At 64.5% G+C, this 19,404-nt stretch overlaps 1 protein-coding gene across 3 annotated transcripts in view; it reads left to right on the top strand.

The window, feature by feature from the left end:
* ZFPM1 (zinc finger protein, FOG family member 1) overlaps positions 1-19,404 on the top strand; it is a 61,102-nt gene that overhangs the window by 22,082 nt on the left and 19,616 nt on the right. For all 3 annotated transcript variants that reach the window (XM_069552633.1, XM_069552634.1, XM_069552632.1), the window contains exons 2-3: positions 2,302-2,412; positions 4,870-4,998. In XM_069552633.1, the coding sequence (XP_069408734.1) occupies positions 2,302-2,412; positions 4,870-4,998 (240 nt within the window). The remainder of the gene's footprint in view (positions 1-2,301; positions 2,413-4,869; positions 4,999-19,404) is intronic.

Here is a 19,404-nt window from a genome sequence, read left to right on the forward strand (position 1 = left end):
GGCCTCTATTGACTCGCCTGCAAAGTGGCCACAACTGGGGCTCACCTCTGGGGCATTGGGAGGCCCCCAGGTACTTGCCCATAGCACCTGACATCTGGGCCTGCCTCCCGCTGCTGCTCCCCATTCACACCTTCCCCACTGTCCTCCACCCCTGGGCTGTGAGTCCAGGGAGGGCTTAAGGGGGAGACATTTGTAGATACTGAGCGCAGGGCTCACAGACACGTGAAGCTCCATAGGAGCAGTGCCCCTCCCCACCCTGGCCCCTTTTCCCAGGCCCTGCTGGGTGTGGGGCTTCCGCAGTTGTTAATGTTGGTGTGATGTTGATGCTGGTGATGCTGGTGTTTCCTGCACACTTACTGTGTGTCAGGACCTGATCACGGCTCCATGCAGATGAAATGAGGCTTTGTGATGCGGTGTTGGAGCTATTACAATTCCTGAGCGCAGAGAGGTGGAGCAACTTGCCTAAAGTCACACAGCAAGGACCCTGCCTGCCTGGCCAAGGATTGGCCTGGCCCAGCTGCTGCGGTGTCTGGGCAGAAAGGGTTCCTCAGGGATAAGTGGAGTCTTTCCTGGCCCAGGGCGCTTGGAGAAGCAGCAGTGTCCCTCCAGTCAGTGGAGAAACTTTCCTGTCCCCCCACCCCCTCAGGTGGAGCCGGGACCCAGGTGGCCCCTGGGGTGTCACAGCGGCAGGGAGGCTCCAGCAGAAGCTCCAAGGTCTCGTGGGGCGCGATTCACAGCATCACATCCCATCACATCCCTCTTGTGGGCCTGGAGCCATTTGCTGGTTGGCGATTGTCTCCTGCGTTATCAGAGCATTAATTGTGCTAGAATGAATTAGCGCCATTAGGATAAATTGCTGCGGCCGGCAGCCTCTTTCTTCACGCTCCTGTCACGCTTTGTGACAAGCGGATGCCTTTGTTCTTTCATAAATGGAGCTGCCAGGAGCTCGGGCCTCCCTGGGTGGCTGAGGCCCACCTGGGTGGAAGAGTGGGCTGGGGAGAGGCAAATGCCCAACCCTAGGACTCTGGTCCTAGCAGTCCCTGAAAGCAGGGGCTTCGCACCCCTTCTCTGGAGCTGGCCACTGAGGCCAGGAATTCCCTGCCATCTGCACGAGGGCACACAGCTTCGGGGCCCCCTCTCCACTCTGAGTAAGCTGCCGAAGCACCTGGACTTCTAGAAAGAGGCCGGCAAATGGGCTGGCCCCAGGCCTGTGTGCTGCGCCCCACCAAGGCTACCAGCAGTTCTTGCTCCGGCCAACCCCACGGGCAGGGGAGGTCACAGAGGGTCAGGCCGCCCATTCATCCCAGGGGCATGAGTCTGGGGTGCTCCCAGCCTGCTGTGGAGCCTCCCATGTGGGCGCACTGTTGAGAGACCATGCCATGAGGGTTTACCGCAGGGCTGGTTCTGTCTGAGCCCCACGGCCACGAGAGGCGAGCACCTGCCGGCCCACCTCCTGTCCTTACAGCTCCGTGGGGGCCCGGAGCTAGAACCCAGGGGTGCAGCCGAGCAGTGGGTAGGGCGGAGCAGGTGTCTGGAGGAGGAGCTAGGAAGGGGGTGGGGCGAGGGTCTGGGGGATTGGCGGAGGGTGAGGTGGGACAGCTGCTCTCCACAGGTCTCGAGCCCCCTACACAGGCACCGTCCTGACCTCGGGGCAGAGGTTGCCACCCTGGCCTGCACGTAGGGGCCCCCGGCAGGTTTCCCAGGTGGTCTGGGGTCAGGCTGCTTGCTCAGCTGTCAGGAGACCCCTGTGGGGTACCGCCCACCCCACCCCCGCACCCCGACCCTGCCACAGGAGCCTCTGAGGGAAGATGCTGGGCTGGTTGCAGGCATCTGTGTGCCCACCTCTGCCTCACGGGCCATTGCTGCTTTAATCGGGTTGACAAGCTCCTCCTGCCCCGGGGCCCACCCTCGGCATGTCCTTAGACTTCGGAACCCCACATGTGAGGGCTTCCTGCAGGAAGGGGCCCGGACATGGGGGTGACCGCACAGAGGCCAGGGCGATGTCTCCCCTGGGGGGCCCAGCGGGCAGGCCTGGGCAGCAGGCGGCTGGGTGACCCCCAGGTGTGGGAACTGGTGCGGGGCTTGGGGTGGGTACAGGGGCAGGGTACGCGCATCCCTGGGGGACACCCTGCTCATGGGCACCCCCTCGAGGCCTCTGGCCGCGTGAGGGGCTGAGACTCTGCCTGGTCCCCGCTGCACCGGCCCCCGGGGCTGCGCCAGTTCTGGGAGGGCCAGGGGGCCGGTGGTAGGTGCACCGTGAGGGGGCAGCGCCTCACGACTCCTCTGGGGCTGTGTCCACAGGTTCCCTCGGAGACATGGAGGCCAAAGAAGAGGCTCAGGCTGCGGACACCAGCCTCCCAGAGCAGGAGGCCACAGCGCTGGAGCCCGAGCCCACAAGCCCTTCCAGTCCAGGTGAGTCGGGCGGTGGGCCCCGCAGGCCTGGCCCTGGCCCTGGCCCCCTGGGCTGCCCCCCATCCTCGCAACTTCACATGAGCCAGTGCCTACCGAGGACTCAAGTTTCCACAGTGTGAAATGGGCGTTGTGCTGAGAAGTGCCCGCGGGCCAGCCATGCCCAGCAGGGCCAGGAGAAGGCGTGGAGGGGGTCGGGGATGAGGGTCTGGAAAGCTGAGCCCTTCATGGCGCAGATGGGGAGAGCGAGGCCAGAGGGGGAGGGTCTAGTCCAGGCTGAGTCAGGGTCACGTGGGCTCTGAGTGACCTCCCAGACTCTGAAACAGAGACGCTTGCCTCAGCACATGTGGGCCTCCCTTTACAGACGAGAGAACGAGGCCCCGAGAGGCTGAGTGATTTGCCCAGGGTCACCCCGCCTGTAAACTCCCAAACAGGATCCCACCCTAGGCCTGAGTTCAGGTGGACTCCCCAGCCCTCTGCCGGCTCCCTCCCTCCCCACCCTACCCTGGGCACCTGGACCCTTTCCTTGGGCCCTCCTGGTGGCAGCGTCCTAGGGGTTGGGGATGCATTTCTAAAGCTGAGGACATGACTTGGGAGGAGAGATTCCCACACACACCCAGCGGTGCATTAACTGACACCAAGGAGGCTCCTCTGGCCAGGCCCCTGGAAGGGCCTCGAAGCTGGCCCAGCCACGTCCCCACATTGTCCCAGAGACCCCCAGGAGGAGAGGCCTCCCTGAGGTGGAAGCCCTGGGGGAGGTCAGCGCCCTCACCCCTGTTTTCCAGAAAAGGGACCTGAGACTGGGGGGTGGTTAGTAGGTTTGGGGGTGGGCTCTGAGTCCTGCTCACCTCACCCCCACCCCCTCTGCCCTGCTGGCCATGGGTGGAAACCTCACTCCCATCCCCACTCTGTGCCATGAAGCCCCGTGCACAGAGGCAGAGTCACCCCCAGGCCATAGTGTGATGGGGGAGACAGTCACAGGACTGAGTGGTGTTGTGACCGGGAATGAAGGCGAGATGGGTGGGGGCAGCCGTGAGCAGATGTGCAGGACGTGTGGAGCCGCCCGAGCAAAGGCCCTGGGGTGGGACGCAAAAAGACAGCAAGACAGCCCGGTAGGGCTGGGACTGAGGGGCTGAAATTCCAGACAGAAGGTGGGGGGGCTCCTCAGTGTGGACCTCCCACCCCACTAAGGTGCCAGTGTCAGAGTCTCCCCGGCATAACCACAACAGGCCCCATCCTCTGAGACCTACGGCCTGTGTGCCTTTCCCCAGTGCAGCCCGTTGGGGTCCCGGCCCCTGCAGTGAGGCCAGGCCAGCGGGACTCGAACCCAGGGCCAGGGCTCCCGTCATCCTCAGCTCCCCGGGCAGCGGGCAGAGCAGAGGGGCGCAGGCCTGGGCTCTGACACTCTTGCTCGTGGCTGTCTCTGCCTTCATCATCTCCATCAGTCACTTAGCACTGCAGCCTGCACCCGCCCCGCCCACCCCAGCCTGGCCCCAGCCTCAGCCCTTTCTGAGCCTTGCTTTCCACACCTGTAACTGGGCCTGAACCCCTCAGTGGCCCAGGGCGTGGCGAGGGGCCTCCACCACCACCTCCATCACCATCAGGTGCTGTGAGCTCATGGGGGCCTCGCTCTCCAGAGGGCCAGCGGCTGGTTCCTGGTGGACTTTGCCCCGGGGAGTCGGGTCCCTTATCTGATCTGGGAGCTGGGCTGCATGGAGTGGGGGCAGGCCCGGGGAGGAGCTGGAAAAAACAGTCGGGGTTGCACCTGGCACAGACTTCGGTGATAACGTGCTGATGGGCGTGATAAGGCGGCAGGAGCAATGTCTGCCTGTCGGGCGGGCCCAGCGTGGCTCCCGCGCAGTGGCTGGAGCTCAGATGCCAGCCGCGTTGATTTATAGCCAAAAATAATAGGACTTTTATACCGTGTGATTGATTTATTCGATGTTAATCACAGCCCTTATCGCGGTATTAATAATCTGCTGGGTGCGTGACGTCACCAAGGGGGGGCTTTTATGGGACCTCATTGATTGGGGGCCGTGGTGGTTATCGGTCCAGCAGGGAAGGCAAATATGCCCTTTGGGCTGGAATTGGGTGCGGGGCTTGGTGGAGGGGCCCCCAGCTGCCAGCCGAGGAGACCGGGAGCCGGGCCGCGCGTGTGCCCGCTGGCCAGGGCGTGCCGAGAGGCCATCCACACTCTAATTATTAACAGCAGCGGGGAGGGCGCCTATCACTGCTGCAGTTAATGAGGGGCTGAGGGTTTGTTTTTTTAAGAGGCCGGGGGGGCGAAACTGAGATGTCTGATCGCACCCCCACCCAACTTTGAAGAAGCCTGGGTGAGGGGGTCACCGCGGCCACACGCTCACCCACCTGGCTTTAGTATCCCTCGCGGCCGCGGGCTGGGGTGGGCAGACACCTCGGTGTCCTGAGGCTCCAGGGAACCTACTGCTCTCCTTTCCACAGAGGCTAATCCTCCACCCCCTCCACTGCTGCCGGCCCCCACATCCCCAAGAGGCCCCAAGGAGCTGGAGCATCGGGAGCCAGAGATGATGCCGGAGGAGGAGGCAGCCAGCAGCCCCTGGAGTGGGCCAGGTAAGTGCACCTGCGGCCAGGTCTGGCAGCGTCACCTCGCAGGGCGGCCGTGGGGCCCAGCCAGTGGGGGGTCCTGAGAATCGGCCACCTGATGGCACGGGGTGGAGCACGGTGGACAGGCCAGGTACACTGGCCAGGAGGTGGGTGGTGAACTGTTGGGCCCAAGCCTGGCGTCTGTTCCAAAGTCCAGCTGCCTGTGGGTCCACAGGTTCCCTGGAGGGGACACTGAGCTGTGCCGACGCTCAGAGCTAAACCGGGGCCCTGCGCAGTGGACGGGCCTCTGAGGGTTCCTTGGAGGCAGGGTGTGGTCTGGCGGGGACAGCGGAGCAGCAGCCGTGAGACGGGAAGGGCATCCGCCAGGCAGGAGCAGCAGGGCCAAGGCAGGGTGGTGGGAGTGTGGATCTGGAGCTGCCCTTCTGCCAGGCCCTTGCCAGCCAGGAAGGGGCTCCAGCCTCAGGGGTTGGGAGGGGAGACAGGAGGCGGCTCCAGCCCCCCAGGTTCCTGGAGGAAGGGTGTGTCTTTGAAGCGGTTCTGTGCCTCCCAGCACTGCCCCGCCCCACCCCATTTGTAGCTGGAATTGTGAGCTCGGGGCCCACCAGGCTCTCCCCGAGGTGCGCGTTTCCACCGGCTTGAGTCGCAGGTGGGCTGGGGGCTTTGCCTGTTGCTGCGATTCCTAATCGGAGCTGAGGCAGCTCACCGGGCACAGCGTGGCTGGCCGTCAGGGCCCCGCGTGGGGGCCGCTAGGTGAGGAAGGGTGGGCGTGGCCCTGGTGAACGCAGGGCCTGGATGGAGGCCGCACTCCCGAGGCAGGCGCGCAGCCACGTAGCATGTATTGAGCACCTGCTGTGTACTGGACATCAACTCTGAACAGACAGGCTCCTGGGGAACTGACAGCAGCACAGCCAGCAGCGTGGGGAGGGAGGTTGCGGGGGACGTACGGCAAGGGCCTCAGCTTGTGGGGGCTGGGAAGACCTCACCCCGGCAGAGAGGACCCCCATGGTCTCCCAGGAGTGTTAGAGATGCTCTCCTGCAGTTCAGCTCGAGTAGCCCTGTGAACCTTGTCGTGATCCCGAGGTACCGATGAGAGAGGGCTGGACTGCTTAGTGATGTCTGCAGGGCACCAAAGAGATGAGGGGCTCGTGTGTCTTCCGGGCTCCCTGCTGGCCCCTTTGCTGTATGTGTGCGTCTGAGGCCCAGAGAGGGCAGGGTTGGTTGCTGGGCACAACCAGGATGGGAGACACGACCACAGACTCAAGACCAGGGCTGAGTCAGTTCACGGAGAGGCCACCCTGGGCCAGACAGGCTAGGGCTCCCACACTAGCCCAGCGCGGGGAGGGGTGTTAGCACAGCCACCCCGCTGCCATCAGGACTCCTTGGCCGCCCCCGCATCACCTCGGTGACCCAGTGACAGGCGGGGAGGGGCCCCAGGAGCCCCAGCCGGCCATGCCCACAGCATGCCCTCTCCACACACAGAGCACCTGGCCAGGGACAGGCCTCAGGCCACACGTCTATGCAGCCCACACCACCGGTGGGGCACAGCTGAGCTGGACCCCCACCTGCGGGGCCAGGCCTCCCCACACACAGGGGACAGAGCTGGGGGCCTGGGGCCCACTCTGCTGCCCCAGTTTCCCCAGGTCTAGGGCGAGGTAACAACAAGGTGCCTGCAGACTCCAAGTCAGCCCTGCCTCGGCCCCGTGGCTCCCACACTCCAGGGACCACCACCAGTCCAGGGATGGGACCCTGAGGCTGCAGTCTGGAGTGTGACCATGGGGACGAAGGGGACGGGCCGTCCTCACACCAGCCCCTGAGGCAGGCGCAGAGCAGCCCTGGGGCCGGTCCACGTCACTGCCTGGAGGCAGCACACTAGACTCCAGCCCGGCTCTGGAGCTCGGGCTGTGCATATGTGGATGCCGGCCCAGCTGTCCTGTGTCGGCCCCCGCCCACCTCACGGCCTTCTTAGCATCCACATCCATGTTCTACGGATGGGAAGGCAGAGGCCCCTGGAGATCAGGGCCTGGCCCCAGGGTGGCTGTGGGAGCCGTGGCTCGGATGGGTGCACCCAGGAGCTTCCTGCGCTATTTGCATCTTCTGGGGGCCACGGGGGGGGCTCCCTGTCGGCCCCCGCAGATAGGAATTTCTGTGTAGTGGGCAGCGATGGGCCGATAAGCGGCCGCTGGCCAACCGCCGTGGTGACCGTCCTCTATCAGACCCCAAACAGGCCACACTTATCGCCTGGCCGGGAAGCCAGAGAGGCCCCATGGGCTCTTATCTTGTAGGGGCTGTCCTGCTGGCGATGGGAGGCAGGCCTTGCCGGGGCTGGCTGGATCGGCGTCCCCAAGGGCAGTGCCCAACCCAGGGTCCGGCCAGCCAAGGGGCAGGGGTGTGCAGCCACGCCTCGCCAGGTCCTGGGGCTCTGGTGGCTCCCTGGCCCCTCCCGCATGGTCCCGCTGACCCCCTGCCTGTGCTCGTCTCCCCCTCCCCAAGTTGTTCCTCCTGCCCCATCCCACGTGAGGACTGCCACCCCGGGGACCTGGCTTGTCAGGCCAGCCGGAATCATGCGCACCCCGTCCTGCCTGGCTCTGGGGGCCGCTGGCTGGACCCTGAGCCTCGGTCTCCTATGTGAGGCCTAGGGCTTGCACACACCTGGTGTGTCCCTAGCAGGGGGTTGCCCCCACCACCTTGCCTTTCCGGCCACTGTCTTCTGCTAGCCAAGACAGCTCCTGGGTCAGACCCATTCCAGGTGGGGGCCGAGACCGCGAGGTGCCAAGGCAGGTGACTCAACCCAGCAGAAAGGCTGGGCCACACGCCTCTCTCCAGCCACACATGGGTCTGGTGCAGCTGCCCGTCCTGCAGGGGTCCAGGCCCTGAGCAAAGACTCCAGGAGACCCCCAGCCCAGGCAGAAGGGAGGCCTTCCAGCCTCTCTTCCCGGGGGGGCCTAGACATGCACCACACACACAGCTAAGTCTGGGCCGCAGGGTGTGTGAGGGGCCTGTCAGCTCCAGCCTCGTTACTGCCCCACACCAGCTCCCTCCTCCCGACGCCGGCTCCCCCCACCCCACCACGACCCCAGAGCTTCAGAAACAGGTGGGGAGGCGCTCCGGATGTCGCTTCACTTCAGACGTCACGAGCGTCATCAGCTGCCAGTGGCTACTTCTCAAGTGCAGCTGCTTCAGGCGGGAACCCCGTCCAGCCCTGGCTGTGCTGAGAGGCCGGAGCTTGCCTGCCCAGGCCTGGAGCCAGCTTTGCTGAGTGACTGTGGCAGGTTGCCTGACCTCTCTGGGCTTGGTTTCCTCATCTTTATGAGCACACAGAGCGGAGCCAGCTCCCCAGTCGGTGCTGTCAATCTGTCAGAGCGGCCCGGGCCTCTGGGTCGGGGAGGTCTGGGGGAGAAGCCGCTGTGTAAGACCACGGAGCAGGGAGGAGCCCCTGCTGGTAACGGGCACCTTGGCCAGGGGTCCCCGCTGACCCTCAGGAGCCCGGGGTCTGGACTGGGTCCGCAGAGAGGTCACTCCCCTCCTCCGAGCGGCAGGGGCAGCAGCACTGGGGGTGAGGCTTGTGTGGGGGCCATACCAGGTGGGCAGGGGCACCCCCATCCTCATGGAACCCAAACACCACCAGCTTCGTGGACTGTCCAGGAGGGGAGGGTCCTCGCCAGAAAAGTGACCCCGAGGGGCTCACAGGCACGAAGGTGCAGAGGTCAGCAGGTCCGCGTGGATGTGGGAGAGGAGAGCGCCAGCCGGAGGCACAGCCCGCGCCAGGACCCCAGGGTGCTGAGCAGGGTGTGGCGGGCAGGGGTCTGGTCCCAAGAGAGGGGGTCCCTTGGGGCTGCCACTGGGAAAGTGAATGAGAGCAGAGCAGGGACCTACCCCTGGCTTTGAGTCTGTGGGGCGGCTACAGTCCGCAATGGGGAGGGGGTGTTGGGCAGGGGGCTGCCCTGCCTGGCACTGTTCTCATCTCCCGTTGAGCCACCAGCCCAAGTGAGAGGGTAGAGGAGAGGGGCGGACGGCAGGGACCTGGGGAGCCGGGTGTTTTTATCTTTGAAATGACCTTGTTTGTGCAAGGGGCTGGCTGTTTAGAATTCCGATATGCAGATGTCTGGGAGCTAGAATCTGAAATCCCCACCTCGCATCTGTGATGGCCCTGCCCTGCCTCTGCTCCGTGGCCCCAGCGACAGGCTCCCCCTTTGCCTCCCCAGTTAACGTGAAGGAAAAGCAGAGGGTTGGGCACACAGGCAGCCCCGGAGAGGGCTGTGAGCCTTGAGGGTCCCCTTCAACTGTGGAGGGTCCTGGCCCTGTCCCCCACCTTGTGGCCCCCATTGCAGTGGTGGTTGGCGTGGCCTCAGCCTCCTGGTCGGGGCATGAGAAATAGAGGGAGCAGTGAGTGGGGGCTGGGCTGGGTTTGGGCCCCCAGGGACCCGAGAACCTCCTCTGCAGCCAGACCTCGTGGGGGTCCCCTCCCCGCAGGGACTTGCCTGGGGCAGACCACGTGAGCACGTACCTCCATGCACCTGTCCAGGAGGCAGTGTGGTCCAGACAACCCTTGAGTGCAGGGCTGTCCACCTCAGGGGCAGTGAGTATCTGGGGAGTGAAGGGGTGAACCCTAGGGACCCCAGGGCTCCCCACCAGCTCTGGTGGCTAGTCAAGTGGCCCTGAGGGTGGCCTGCACTCCACAGATGGCCAGGCCCGTGACCTGACAGTGTGGTCAGAGCCCCAGGAACAGGGTCCCTTCACCTGTAAGTGTATCGGGGCCTGGAACTCTTTCCTGGTGACCTCTGTTTACAAGACAAAATTCAGATGACCAAACATGAGGTGTCACGTTTTTGGTTCTCAGCTTCATCCCGGGCCCTTGAGGCCGAGATGGGAAGGCTGGCCATGTCCCCACCACACCGCAGGTCAGCAGAGGGGACAGCCAGGTGGTCAGGCCAGGACAGCACCATAGGTGTGCCCCACCCCCAAGGTGCGGCCTAAAGAATACATTGGAGTGGGCCGAGGGTGTTCAGGTGAGGAGCGGGCATGTGCAAACGCCCTGAGGTTTGGACAGCATGGGCGTGGCTGGAACGGGGTTGGGGAGAGACAGGACAGGCCACGGATGGGTCAGGGTTTGGGCTCAAGGCCATGGACTGTAGTGAGATGCCTCCACTGCCTTGGCTGTAACATGGGGTGGGTGTGAAGCAGGGTGTTTGGCTGGCTGCTGCGTGGAGAGTGGGCTAATGGACACCACCTCTGGGAGCAGGGGTGGGTATGGCAGCTGCTGTTTTCCGCTTGGGCCCCGGAGCTGCTCCCTCTCTGTGCAGGGTCCCAGGGGTCTGCCGGAAGCCCGGCATTCTCGCCCAGAAGCGTGCGCAAGCGCATCGGACTGGCCGTCTGGGTGCAGTCAGTGGACTAATCTTGCCGCCTGGAGTTTCTCTGCAGACCTCAAGGTTTGTTATCGGGCAGCGGCGGTGGGCAGGCGGCTGAGGCAGGACGGCCCGTCCTGATGGACAGCGGGGAGATGGGCTGATACGGCCTGGCCGCATGGCCCCTCCCACCCGCTCGGCATGTGTGGGTGGGAAAAATCATTTCAGCTATTTTGTGTTATCACTGGGCCTGGCGTTGCGGCCCAATAGGCCCATTTATCTTAGATTAGCGGGCGGGGGGGAGGGGCACAGGAGGGGGCGACGGCGGGCGGTGGGGGTCAGCCTGGGGTCAGCTCCAGAGACCAGAGCCAGGAGCTCCGTCAGGAGCCACCTCCGTTCCACAGCAGATGTCCCCAGAGAGACGTGTTCCCTGAGACCACTCCCAACCCCTGTCCAGAGGGCCCTCCACCCATCCTGACCCCCTTCACAGCTGAGTGGATAAGGACTGGAGCAGCAGGGAGGGGGCGCTCCGAGGAGGGGGTCGTTGGTCTCCGCAGCGACCATCCTTCCCAGATGTTTACCACCACCGCCAGCTGGAAAGGGGAGGTGTGACATGGGCCATTAGGAGCATGGAGTGGGGGTCTGCAGCCCAGGAATGGGCCAGGAAAGGGGGTCGTTTATTCGCTCAGTAAACCCATGCTTCCTGCGCCTGCTCAGTGCCAGCATCATCCCAGCCCCCCAGGGGGCTGTTATTTTGATCTGGGAGACAGAGACTAAATAATAAAGAAGTAAAGGCGTCACATGTCCAGGGGAGTCGAGGGGGTGAGGCTCTGGAATGAACTGAGGGGCTGTTCTGAGTCGGGCGGCCTGAGCTTCGTTTGAGCAAAGACCAGAAAAGTGAGGGGAACCGGCTGCCATCTGGGGACCCCTGACCGGGACAGTCTCAGAGAGCAGGAGGATCCCACTCTGAGGTGGTTTCCGTGGAAATGGGGTTCAGGGTCCTGGGCTTTGGCTGGCTGTGACCCTGACGGGCCCCCTTGAGTTCTTCCTTGACCCTCTCTCAAGCCCCCTCCCCAGGGCATCAGTCCCCAGGCTAGGGGAGCGGCCTGAACCCCCGGCCAGCGGGGCCCTGTGGGAGAGCCCCAGGGCCAAGGCTGAGCGGGGGCCGTGAGCCCGAGGTCCCTCCTTCTGGCTGGATGCCACGTCGTGGGCAGCCCAGCGGGCACCAGAGGCCCAGGTGCCAGGCTACACACAACACCCCAGGAGGGCCCTGAGCAGAGGGCCTGCGCCCCTGCCACCCTGAGGGAGGCTGAGGCCATGGCCCATCCCCCCCAGACCAGGCTGCTGACCCCTCAGCCCTGAGTAGCCCCTTCCGTGGTCAGTGGTCCTTCACCGGCTAGTAGAAGCCGCCCTTTGGCCCAGTTCTGACTTCAACCTCCGCCCCAACAAAGGCCCGGGCCTCGGGTCATTCGGAGGGGGGCCGGACCCATGAGCGGGGCCGGCAATCCATGGACCGCTCTTTAGCAAGACTTGCCCACCATCCCGTTGGACTTTCCCTGCCACACAGCCTGTCCAGTCACTCCCATTTTCATTCATTGAGCACCTACTGTGTGCCAGTCTTTGTCACGGACCCTGGGGGAGCCCCAGTCCTCCTGGGGCCGCAGACTATGCAGAGAGCGGTCTGCAGGGGCCCAGAAGTTAATCAGGGAAGGTGACCGAGAAGGGGCACGTGTGGTGAGGGGTGCGTGCCTCTCTCCCTCGGAGGTCTGCACCGGGAGCTCCGTGGACACCGGGGAAGACGGCCCACCCAAGTGGCCGGTGCAGGGCCTGGTAGGGAGACCACTCGGGCTGGCCTACCGGCTTTGTGGTGAATGGACTCTAGGGGCTCTGGTGTGGACACAAGAGACCCGTGAAAAGGCTAACCCGGAAATGTGGCGGCAGGCACCGTGCTCCCGTGTTTCAGGCGAGGACACTGAGACCCAGAGACACGCGGGTTGACCGGGGCTGGGCCCTGTAGTCCCACCTCCCAGCCCAGCCCCACAGGGTTCTCCAGGCCTCTTGGTGGGCAGGTGCGGACCCTGTGCTGGTGGAGATGGAGGGGGCGCGGGGTGCCCTGCGGGGAGTGTGGCCAGGCCCAGATCCCCCTCTCCCAGCTGCGGGTGGGGGCCCAGGCCTGGCCGCTGACCTCACCGCCTTCCGGGAGTGGCTATCTGCGGCTGGGCCGCCTATCTCTGCCGCGAGTGCTAATCGAGCCGGCTTCCTCCTCCGCCCTCCCGCCCGCTTCCTGCCCTGGCTGCCCCCAACCCCGAGGCTGGGCGTCTGAGCATCCGCCTGTCCCGCCAGGGCCTCCAGACATTGGGGGTGCGGGGCCACCGGGCCCTGGCTGGAGCCCCTGGAGAGGGTGACCCCTCCCGGAAGTGTGCTTCCTCATCCTCCTGGGCCCACCGTGGCCTGGGGCACTGCAGCTCGCCTCCTCCCGCCGCCACCTCCCGTGTAATGCACAGGCCAGCTTCACGGCAGGCGGTCAGGCCCGCACCGCTCCCTGTCGTCAGCACCTTCTCTGGCGAGGGACCTGCACAGCCGTGATTACTGCCACCAGCACTGGTGACTGTCCAGCTACTCCTGGCTGGGGGGGCCCACTGACCACGGGCATCAGGACAGACTGACTTCTCGCCATGCCCACTCCTACTGGGGTGTGTGGCCTGGCACCTGGGCCGCGCGTCTGTGGGACGGGGGACCGGACACTCGGGCCATCTGGAGGAGCCAGGACACTCGGGCCATCTGGAGGAGCCAGCGGGCGGAGCGGCAGAGTGGTGTGTGTGACGTGGGGCCCCCTCCAAGCCCACACGGCAGGCACGTTGGGGTGGCCTGGGGCTCACGGCCCTGGGGGCCAGGGGAGACTGGGGCAGGGCTGCCCTCATGCCCGGCTCTGTCCGTCTGGGGATCTCCCCACAGCCCAGGGAGCAGACGACTCTGGCCGGCCCACCTGACAGGTGAGGGAGGCAAGCTGCAGAGGGTTGGCCAGACCAGGAGCAGAGCCGCCCACCCAGCCTTGCCGATCTAACAGTGTCCCTGCGCCCCTCCCGTGCGGTGCCGGGCTCCTTATTTATTTATTTATCGTTACTGCTCTGTCTGCGCGCTAACTTTTTATTTCCTCACCGCGTGTTTCCATTACTACGGCAGTGGACGCGACCGATAAGATCGGTGCCTGGAGATGGGACAAAGGGGCTGCCATCGGCTCGAGGGCTGGTCATATCCTGCCCGAAGGGGCCGAGCGGGGCCTGAAATGCGCGATGCTATCGGGGCACATTGTGTGTGAGGGGAGGCGTCCTGCCTTGGCCACCCCTCCCCCTCCAGACAGAGCCTGTGTCCACCCCTCCCCCTCCAGACAGAGCCTGTGTCCACCCCTCCCCGGCCCCATCCCCACACACGCCCCTCCGCTAGGTGGCCCTGGCATCTAGCCAGCCAGCCTGGGTCCCAGGTCCACTGTGGTCTCCCTGGGGCCGGGAGCTGCTGGGCGCAGTGGGTGCCAAGCTGGCCACGGAAGCCCCGTGAGTGCTCACACACCTCCAGGTGCTCAGGCCAGAGCCGCCCAAGCCCCTCAGGGTGCTCAGATGCCCCTGCCCTGACTCAGCAGTTCAACTTCTAGGAATTTACCCCAGAAAAAATAATCTCAAACGCAGACAGGCGTAGGGTGGTGTGGTGGTGTGGATAGTCATCGCCGCGTGCGGAAGATAGTAAGGCATCAATGTTTTTATTTCTGCTGCTCTGCAAAATGTCCACACGAAAGGGGAGAAATGATTCCCAAGGAAACGGATTGCGCACAGATGCTCTGCTGTGCCGTGTGTGTGCCTACTGCCACCGCCGCCTCCCCGGTCCTGGGCCTTTCTGCCTCCCCTGCGGGCCCGGGACCTGACAGAGAGGGCAGGAGCCGTAGCCTCGGCAGATGAGAGTGGCGCGGGTCCCGAGGCAGAGGGCCGGTGAAGCCCAGCCGTGGGCTACAGACACACGTGCTCTGTGGAGAGTCAGCAGGGGCGCCCTGGAGGCTCCTGGGCAGAGGCTTAGAGAAGGGCTCTGTGTCTGGAGCTGGGGCTGGCTGGGGCTGGCTGGGGCCCGCTGTGTGCAGGAAGCAGGGCCTTCTGTCCTCTAAGCCGCCTCTTCCTTGGCCCCTGCCCCACCCGCCCCCCGTGTGCACATACACACACAGGGGCAGGAAGAACAGAGCGCTGGGCAGGAATCGGGGGCTGGGCTTGAACTCAGTCACCACCCCACTGCATGGCCAGATCCCCTCTGACCCTCGGTCTCCACCTCTGTGAACGCAGAGAATCGCCACCCCCAGGGCACGTGGTAGCTTGAGGACTGAGTCATCGGCGTCCTGGGAGCAGGCATCTGCAGGTCCGCACGGCTCCTGAGAGGGGCTCACAGTTCCCGGGACTGGCCTCATGCTGGGTCATCCTCAGGGGCCCCGGGCCAGTGCCCCAGAGCCCTGGGACCTTGGGTGACACAGCCCTCCCCAGGCTCAGCCTCCTCCGTAGGCGGAGTGGCCCAAGGGTGCTCACGCAGGGTCTGCCAGCACTTCTCCCAAGGGAGATTCTTACTCCCTAGGGGCCAGCCCTGTGGGGTGGTGTGGTGTGGCAACTTCCTCGATGATGTTGGCCAACCTCAGTGCCCACCACTGCCCTCAGGGCCAGAGTGGGCCCCTGCCAAGCTGGGGTGGTGCCCTGGCAGTGGCAGGGTGGGCACCCTCCCTTTACCCTCCCAACCACCCAGCCTTGGCCTAGAGCCTCAGCTGCCTTCATGCCCACCACTCCTGCCCATTCACAGTAGAGAGACAGCGCCCGAGGGGCAGGTGGGTGGGGCCCCGGGGCACAGGGGGCAGCGGGGCCAGCCGGGCCGACTGAGAGGTGGTAAGCTGGAAGCCGGCCGGAAAGAAAGGCCCTGGGTGGCGCTGGCCCCTGGAAAACAGGGCCGGGGCCAGGACGCCCAGGCTGATAGGAGCCTGATAAGCTGTTTGCACAGGAGGTATTTTCCTTACCTTATCACAGGTCCTGCTTCCAGCCCACCCCTCCAGGACCAGGCAGGGCTAGGGAGAGCCAGGGACCCCTGCCCACCCAGTTTCTCAGGCCACAGGGTCTCTCCTGAGATCAGAGTCCCAGGGCCCAGAGCTGCTGAGGCCCTCTGCCCACTCCGCAGGTGGGAAGACTGAGGCCTGGAGACCAGGACAGTTCTTTTTTTTTTTTTTTTAAGCTTTTTGGGAAGGCTGGAGAGACCATGCGGCCACCTACTTTGAGGCCGTGGGGCCCCACGGACCGGTGGGCGAGGGGAGTCCGTCAGAAATCTGGTGTGAGGCCGGCCCCGCCCTGCACTGCTGGCTCTCCCCAGGCAGTCCCAGTCTGCCATTAGCCGGGGCCAGGGTTCAGCCTGATAGAGATAGGCTGTTGTTCTGTGTCAAAAAATCAATAATCCTAGCGATGTCCCAGCGATAGGAAGAGAAGTTCACAGCACCAGCTGGCGGGGGCGGGGTGAGGGGGCAGGGGCTCAGCCCCTGGGGGCTGGCGTCACCCGCTGGTGGGTGGGGCCAGTCCACAGTGGACTCCAGGCCCAGGGGCCAGCATGTCCTTCTCCTCACCCATCCCACGTGCCAGCTCTTCACAGATGGGAAGCGGGAGCCCCAGAGGTGGCTCTGGGCCTCCATGCATCTGGGGGCTCAGGGCAGGTGCGGGCAGGCATGGGGGTCACGCCTCACCCCCCTGGCCCCACATGACCAGCTGCTCCTTCTCCCAGGCCTGTGGCTCATCAGCAGGGCCCGGGTGCTCAGTCCCAGGTCCACCCCCCTGCCACCGTCCTGCAGACAGATGCCCACAGGGTGGGCTGCACCCAGGTACTCTCAGACACAGCCAGCTGCCGTGCCCCTGCCCAATGGGTACGTTCTAGGGAGAGATTGAGAGTTACTAAAATGCACACGTGGGCCCCTTGGCGCTGGAGGCAGCTCAGGGCACAGTGAGCTGGTGGAGGCGCCCCAATGCACGCATGAGGGGACTTGGGAACAGAGGCCCCCAGCCAGAGTATCCAGGGTCCTGCCCCCTGAAGGGCCTTCCCTGGCCCAGGCCCTGTGGTGCCTGGCACCACCGGCCCATAATGGACAGGCCTCCATGCCGCCCCACCAGCCCCCTCTGCCGTCGGCTCCGGGGAACCTGCCTGCCTGCCGGCTCCACTCTGCGCTAGGCAGGCCCCATGAGACACAGCCACCCAGGTGTCAGGTGTGGGGGCAGGTGTGCCCCACCCCAAGGGAGGGGCTTGAGAGGGGTCCTCTGGGTCTGAGCTCCAGCCCCACCCCCACCACCTGCCGCTGTGAGTGCAGGGTCTGTGGGCAGCTTCCTGGGAAGGAGCTTCTGGGCTCGAAGCCCTTTGAAAACCTCTGGCCTGGAATGAGAAGGCCACCTCATTCCACGGAGGCTCAGCCTCTGCCCAGCCTGGAACTCAGGGGTGCTGGCAGAGGGCACCAGGCTGGCAGACAAGTGGGAGACCCCCGAGCGGCAGTGCACCCCGTGGCACACAGGGGCCACGGGGGCAGCTCCCAGGAGTCCTCTCATCTGACTTTCCCTGTCAGTGAATTGGGCATCATCTTGGTCACAGCTACAGCTCCAGAGCTGCGCCCTTGCTAACGTGAACTACACAGCGGAGATCTGGTGGAGCTCAGCCCCTAGAGTGGGTGTAGGATAGGGTGGCATCTGAGGCCAAGGGGCCCACGCAGCACTGGGCTCCAGCAGGTCGTGGTCCCATGGGAACCAGAGCCTGGCTCTGTCTCAGCATCCAGTTGCCCCCACAATGCCAGAGACCCTGGTGTATGCCATATAGTTCTTAACTCATTGCAGCCCGTCACCGTTTTCATACGTGCCCCCAGGTCCCAGCCCCTCCAGCTGTTTCTGCTGGTTCTAGGCTCTCCTGCCAGGATCCAGGTACTCTAAGGGGCTCCCTGGGGGGCACCCAGGCTGGAGGCAGAGGGGAAGCCCTCACCCAGCCCCAAAGAGCCGCTGATCCTCCAAGCACTCAAGTGGCTTTGCTCTGAGCCAGTGTCTCCCTGAGCTGTCTTATCTAGAAGGCACGCTTCAGGTTATCCCTTCCGTCTTGGCTATGCCACGGCTGTGGGCCCAGTGTTCCAGGGCTGGGCCTGTGTGCAGGACTGGTGTCAGGATGGCTTCCCATCCCGCAAGCTCCCCTGTGGAACAGAGACAGGGTTGTGCCTAGGGCCCGGGGTGCTCAGCCTCTCCGTGTGCTGGCTTTGCTGTGAGCGAGAACATACTGCCTGCGTGGGGTCGCAGGCTGGGGTTAGGGAGATCTGGGCTTCACCCTCCTGTGCTGCTTGCTGGCCCTGTGACCTAAGACCATCCCCTGACCTCTCCAAGACATGTTCTCCTCGCCTTGCAATGAGTGGCAGAAATAGACTCCACCAGTTTTACCCCAAAGCTTAACCATGTCCCTTTGACACTTTGTCCTCGTGAGTCACAGCTGGGAGCCTGAGTCTGTCCAAAAGGTACCATGGTCACTGGTGACAGCAGGGTTAGGATCAAGCTCTGCCCCTTTTAGTTTCCTGATGTGGGATTCAGGTGTGGCCTGATCCAGGCCATCATCTGGTCCTGAGGCCTAGAGGGCGGGAAAGCTTAGAGAAAGCCACCAAGCCTGTCAGTAGCCAGGGTGAGAGTCTTGCTGCCACCCAGCCTGGGGCACCAGCCTGGGTGGGAGAAGCCACATGGCTCCAGCAGGTATGTGGGCCTCCTGCTGAGCAGCTGGCTGCCCACCGTGCACTTTGACCTCGCTGGCTCACCCGGGCACATCCCATAGTGCTACTTGTGCCGCAGGACCTGGGTCCCCCTCCTGGCCTGTTCCCAGTCCCCTCCTCTGGGCCATGTTGCCGCATCTGTAAACAGGAATCAAAAGCAGGCCAGCAGGTAGGACCTAGGTTGGGAGCATTCCGAGGAGATGATGGGAGTTTGCGGTCCACCAGGCCAGTCTGCCCCTCCAGCCAGATCATAGGAAAGCCACGCACGGGCAGGGCCTCGGCACCGGCATGGACAGACCCTCCCCTCCCAGCCCAGAGACTCCACGGCCACAATGCAGGAGGGAAGGTGACCAGCCCCGGGTCTTGCGTGTCCAGAGGGGCCCCCACAGCCTTGGTGGTGCCCACCCCACCTGGCCAGGCTAACCCCACCACCTGGCCTGCTGTGTGACCTTGAGGGAGGTGCACGCCCCCTCTGGGCCTGCTTGCACATTGGTGCGGGACATGCTGCTCTGGGACCAGGCCCTTGGAGACTTCTAGAACCCGCCAGGGCGGAGCCTGCTCACTCTGGGGTTTTCTTCATCTCCCTCTCACTCCTCTCCCTTTTCTGTGACTTTTATCAAAGGCAAACAGCGTGATCCCTGAGATAGGGCCGCTCCCGACAAAGCTGGGGCCAGCTGGCCCCCGGGAGCCGCAGGGCGGGGCCGGGCGGGAGTGATGAGGCCGATTAGATAAGTAGGTTCTGGCAGTGACCCCAGGGTGGGCACCCACACACCGATCCCAGAGCCCACCGTTCAGGGCGGGGACTGCCGGGCGGCTGGCCTTTGTACCCTGGAGGCCACTGGCCATTAGCACAGATGGAGCCCGGCCCCTGGAAGGAGGGGCCAGCCAGCAGGGCGCGGAGCAGGCCTGGGCTCAGACACTCCTGTGGACATAAGGGCCCTTCGGTCGGAACTGCCAAGCAGCCAGCAGGCCGTGGCTCGGCCGGACCTGGGGGTGGCTGAGCTTGTGGGCTCCGGAGCCAGATGGTCTGGGTTGGAGCCCCGGATCCTCCCTCAAGAAGGAGCTCGGGTCTGGCCAGGTGGCGGCAGCCCTTGCTGAGCAGCCTCAAGCAGGTTGCTTGAGCTCTCTGGGCCACTCCAGCAGGAAGCGCAGCCAGACCAGAGCCTCCTCACTGTTTGTTTTGCCTGTTGTTGAAGGAGGCCGCCAAAGACTCCAGGTTGTGGGACAGAGCTGGGGGCAGGGCTGAGTCTGAGGACAGCTCTCCGCAGCCCTGGCAGGACCAGAGGTGTG

This window comes from Ovis canadensis, chromosome 14, assembly GCF_042477335.2.
Source record: "Ovis canadensis isolate MfBH-ARS-UI-01 breed Bighorn chromosome 14, ARS-UI_OviCan_v2, whole genome shotgun sequence".
Classification (NCBI taxonomy): Eukaryota; Metazoa; Chordata; class Mammalia; order Artiodactyla; family Bovidae; genus Ovis; species Ovis canadensis.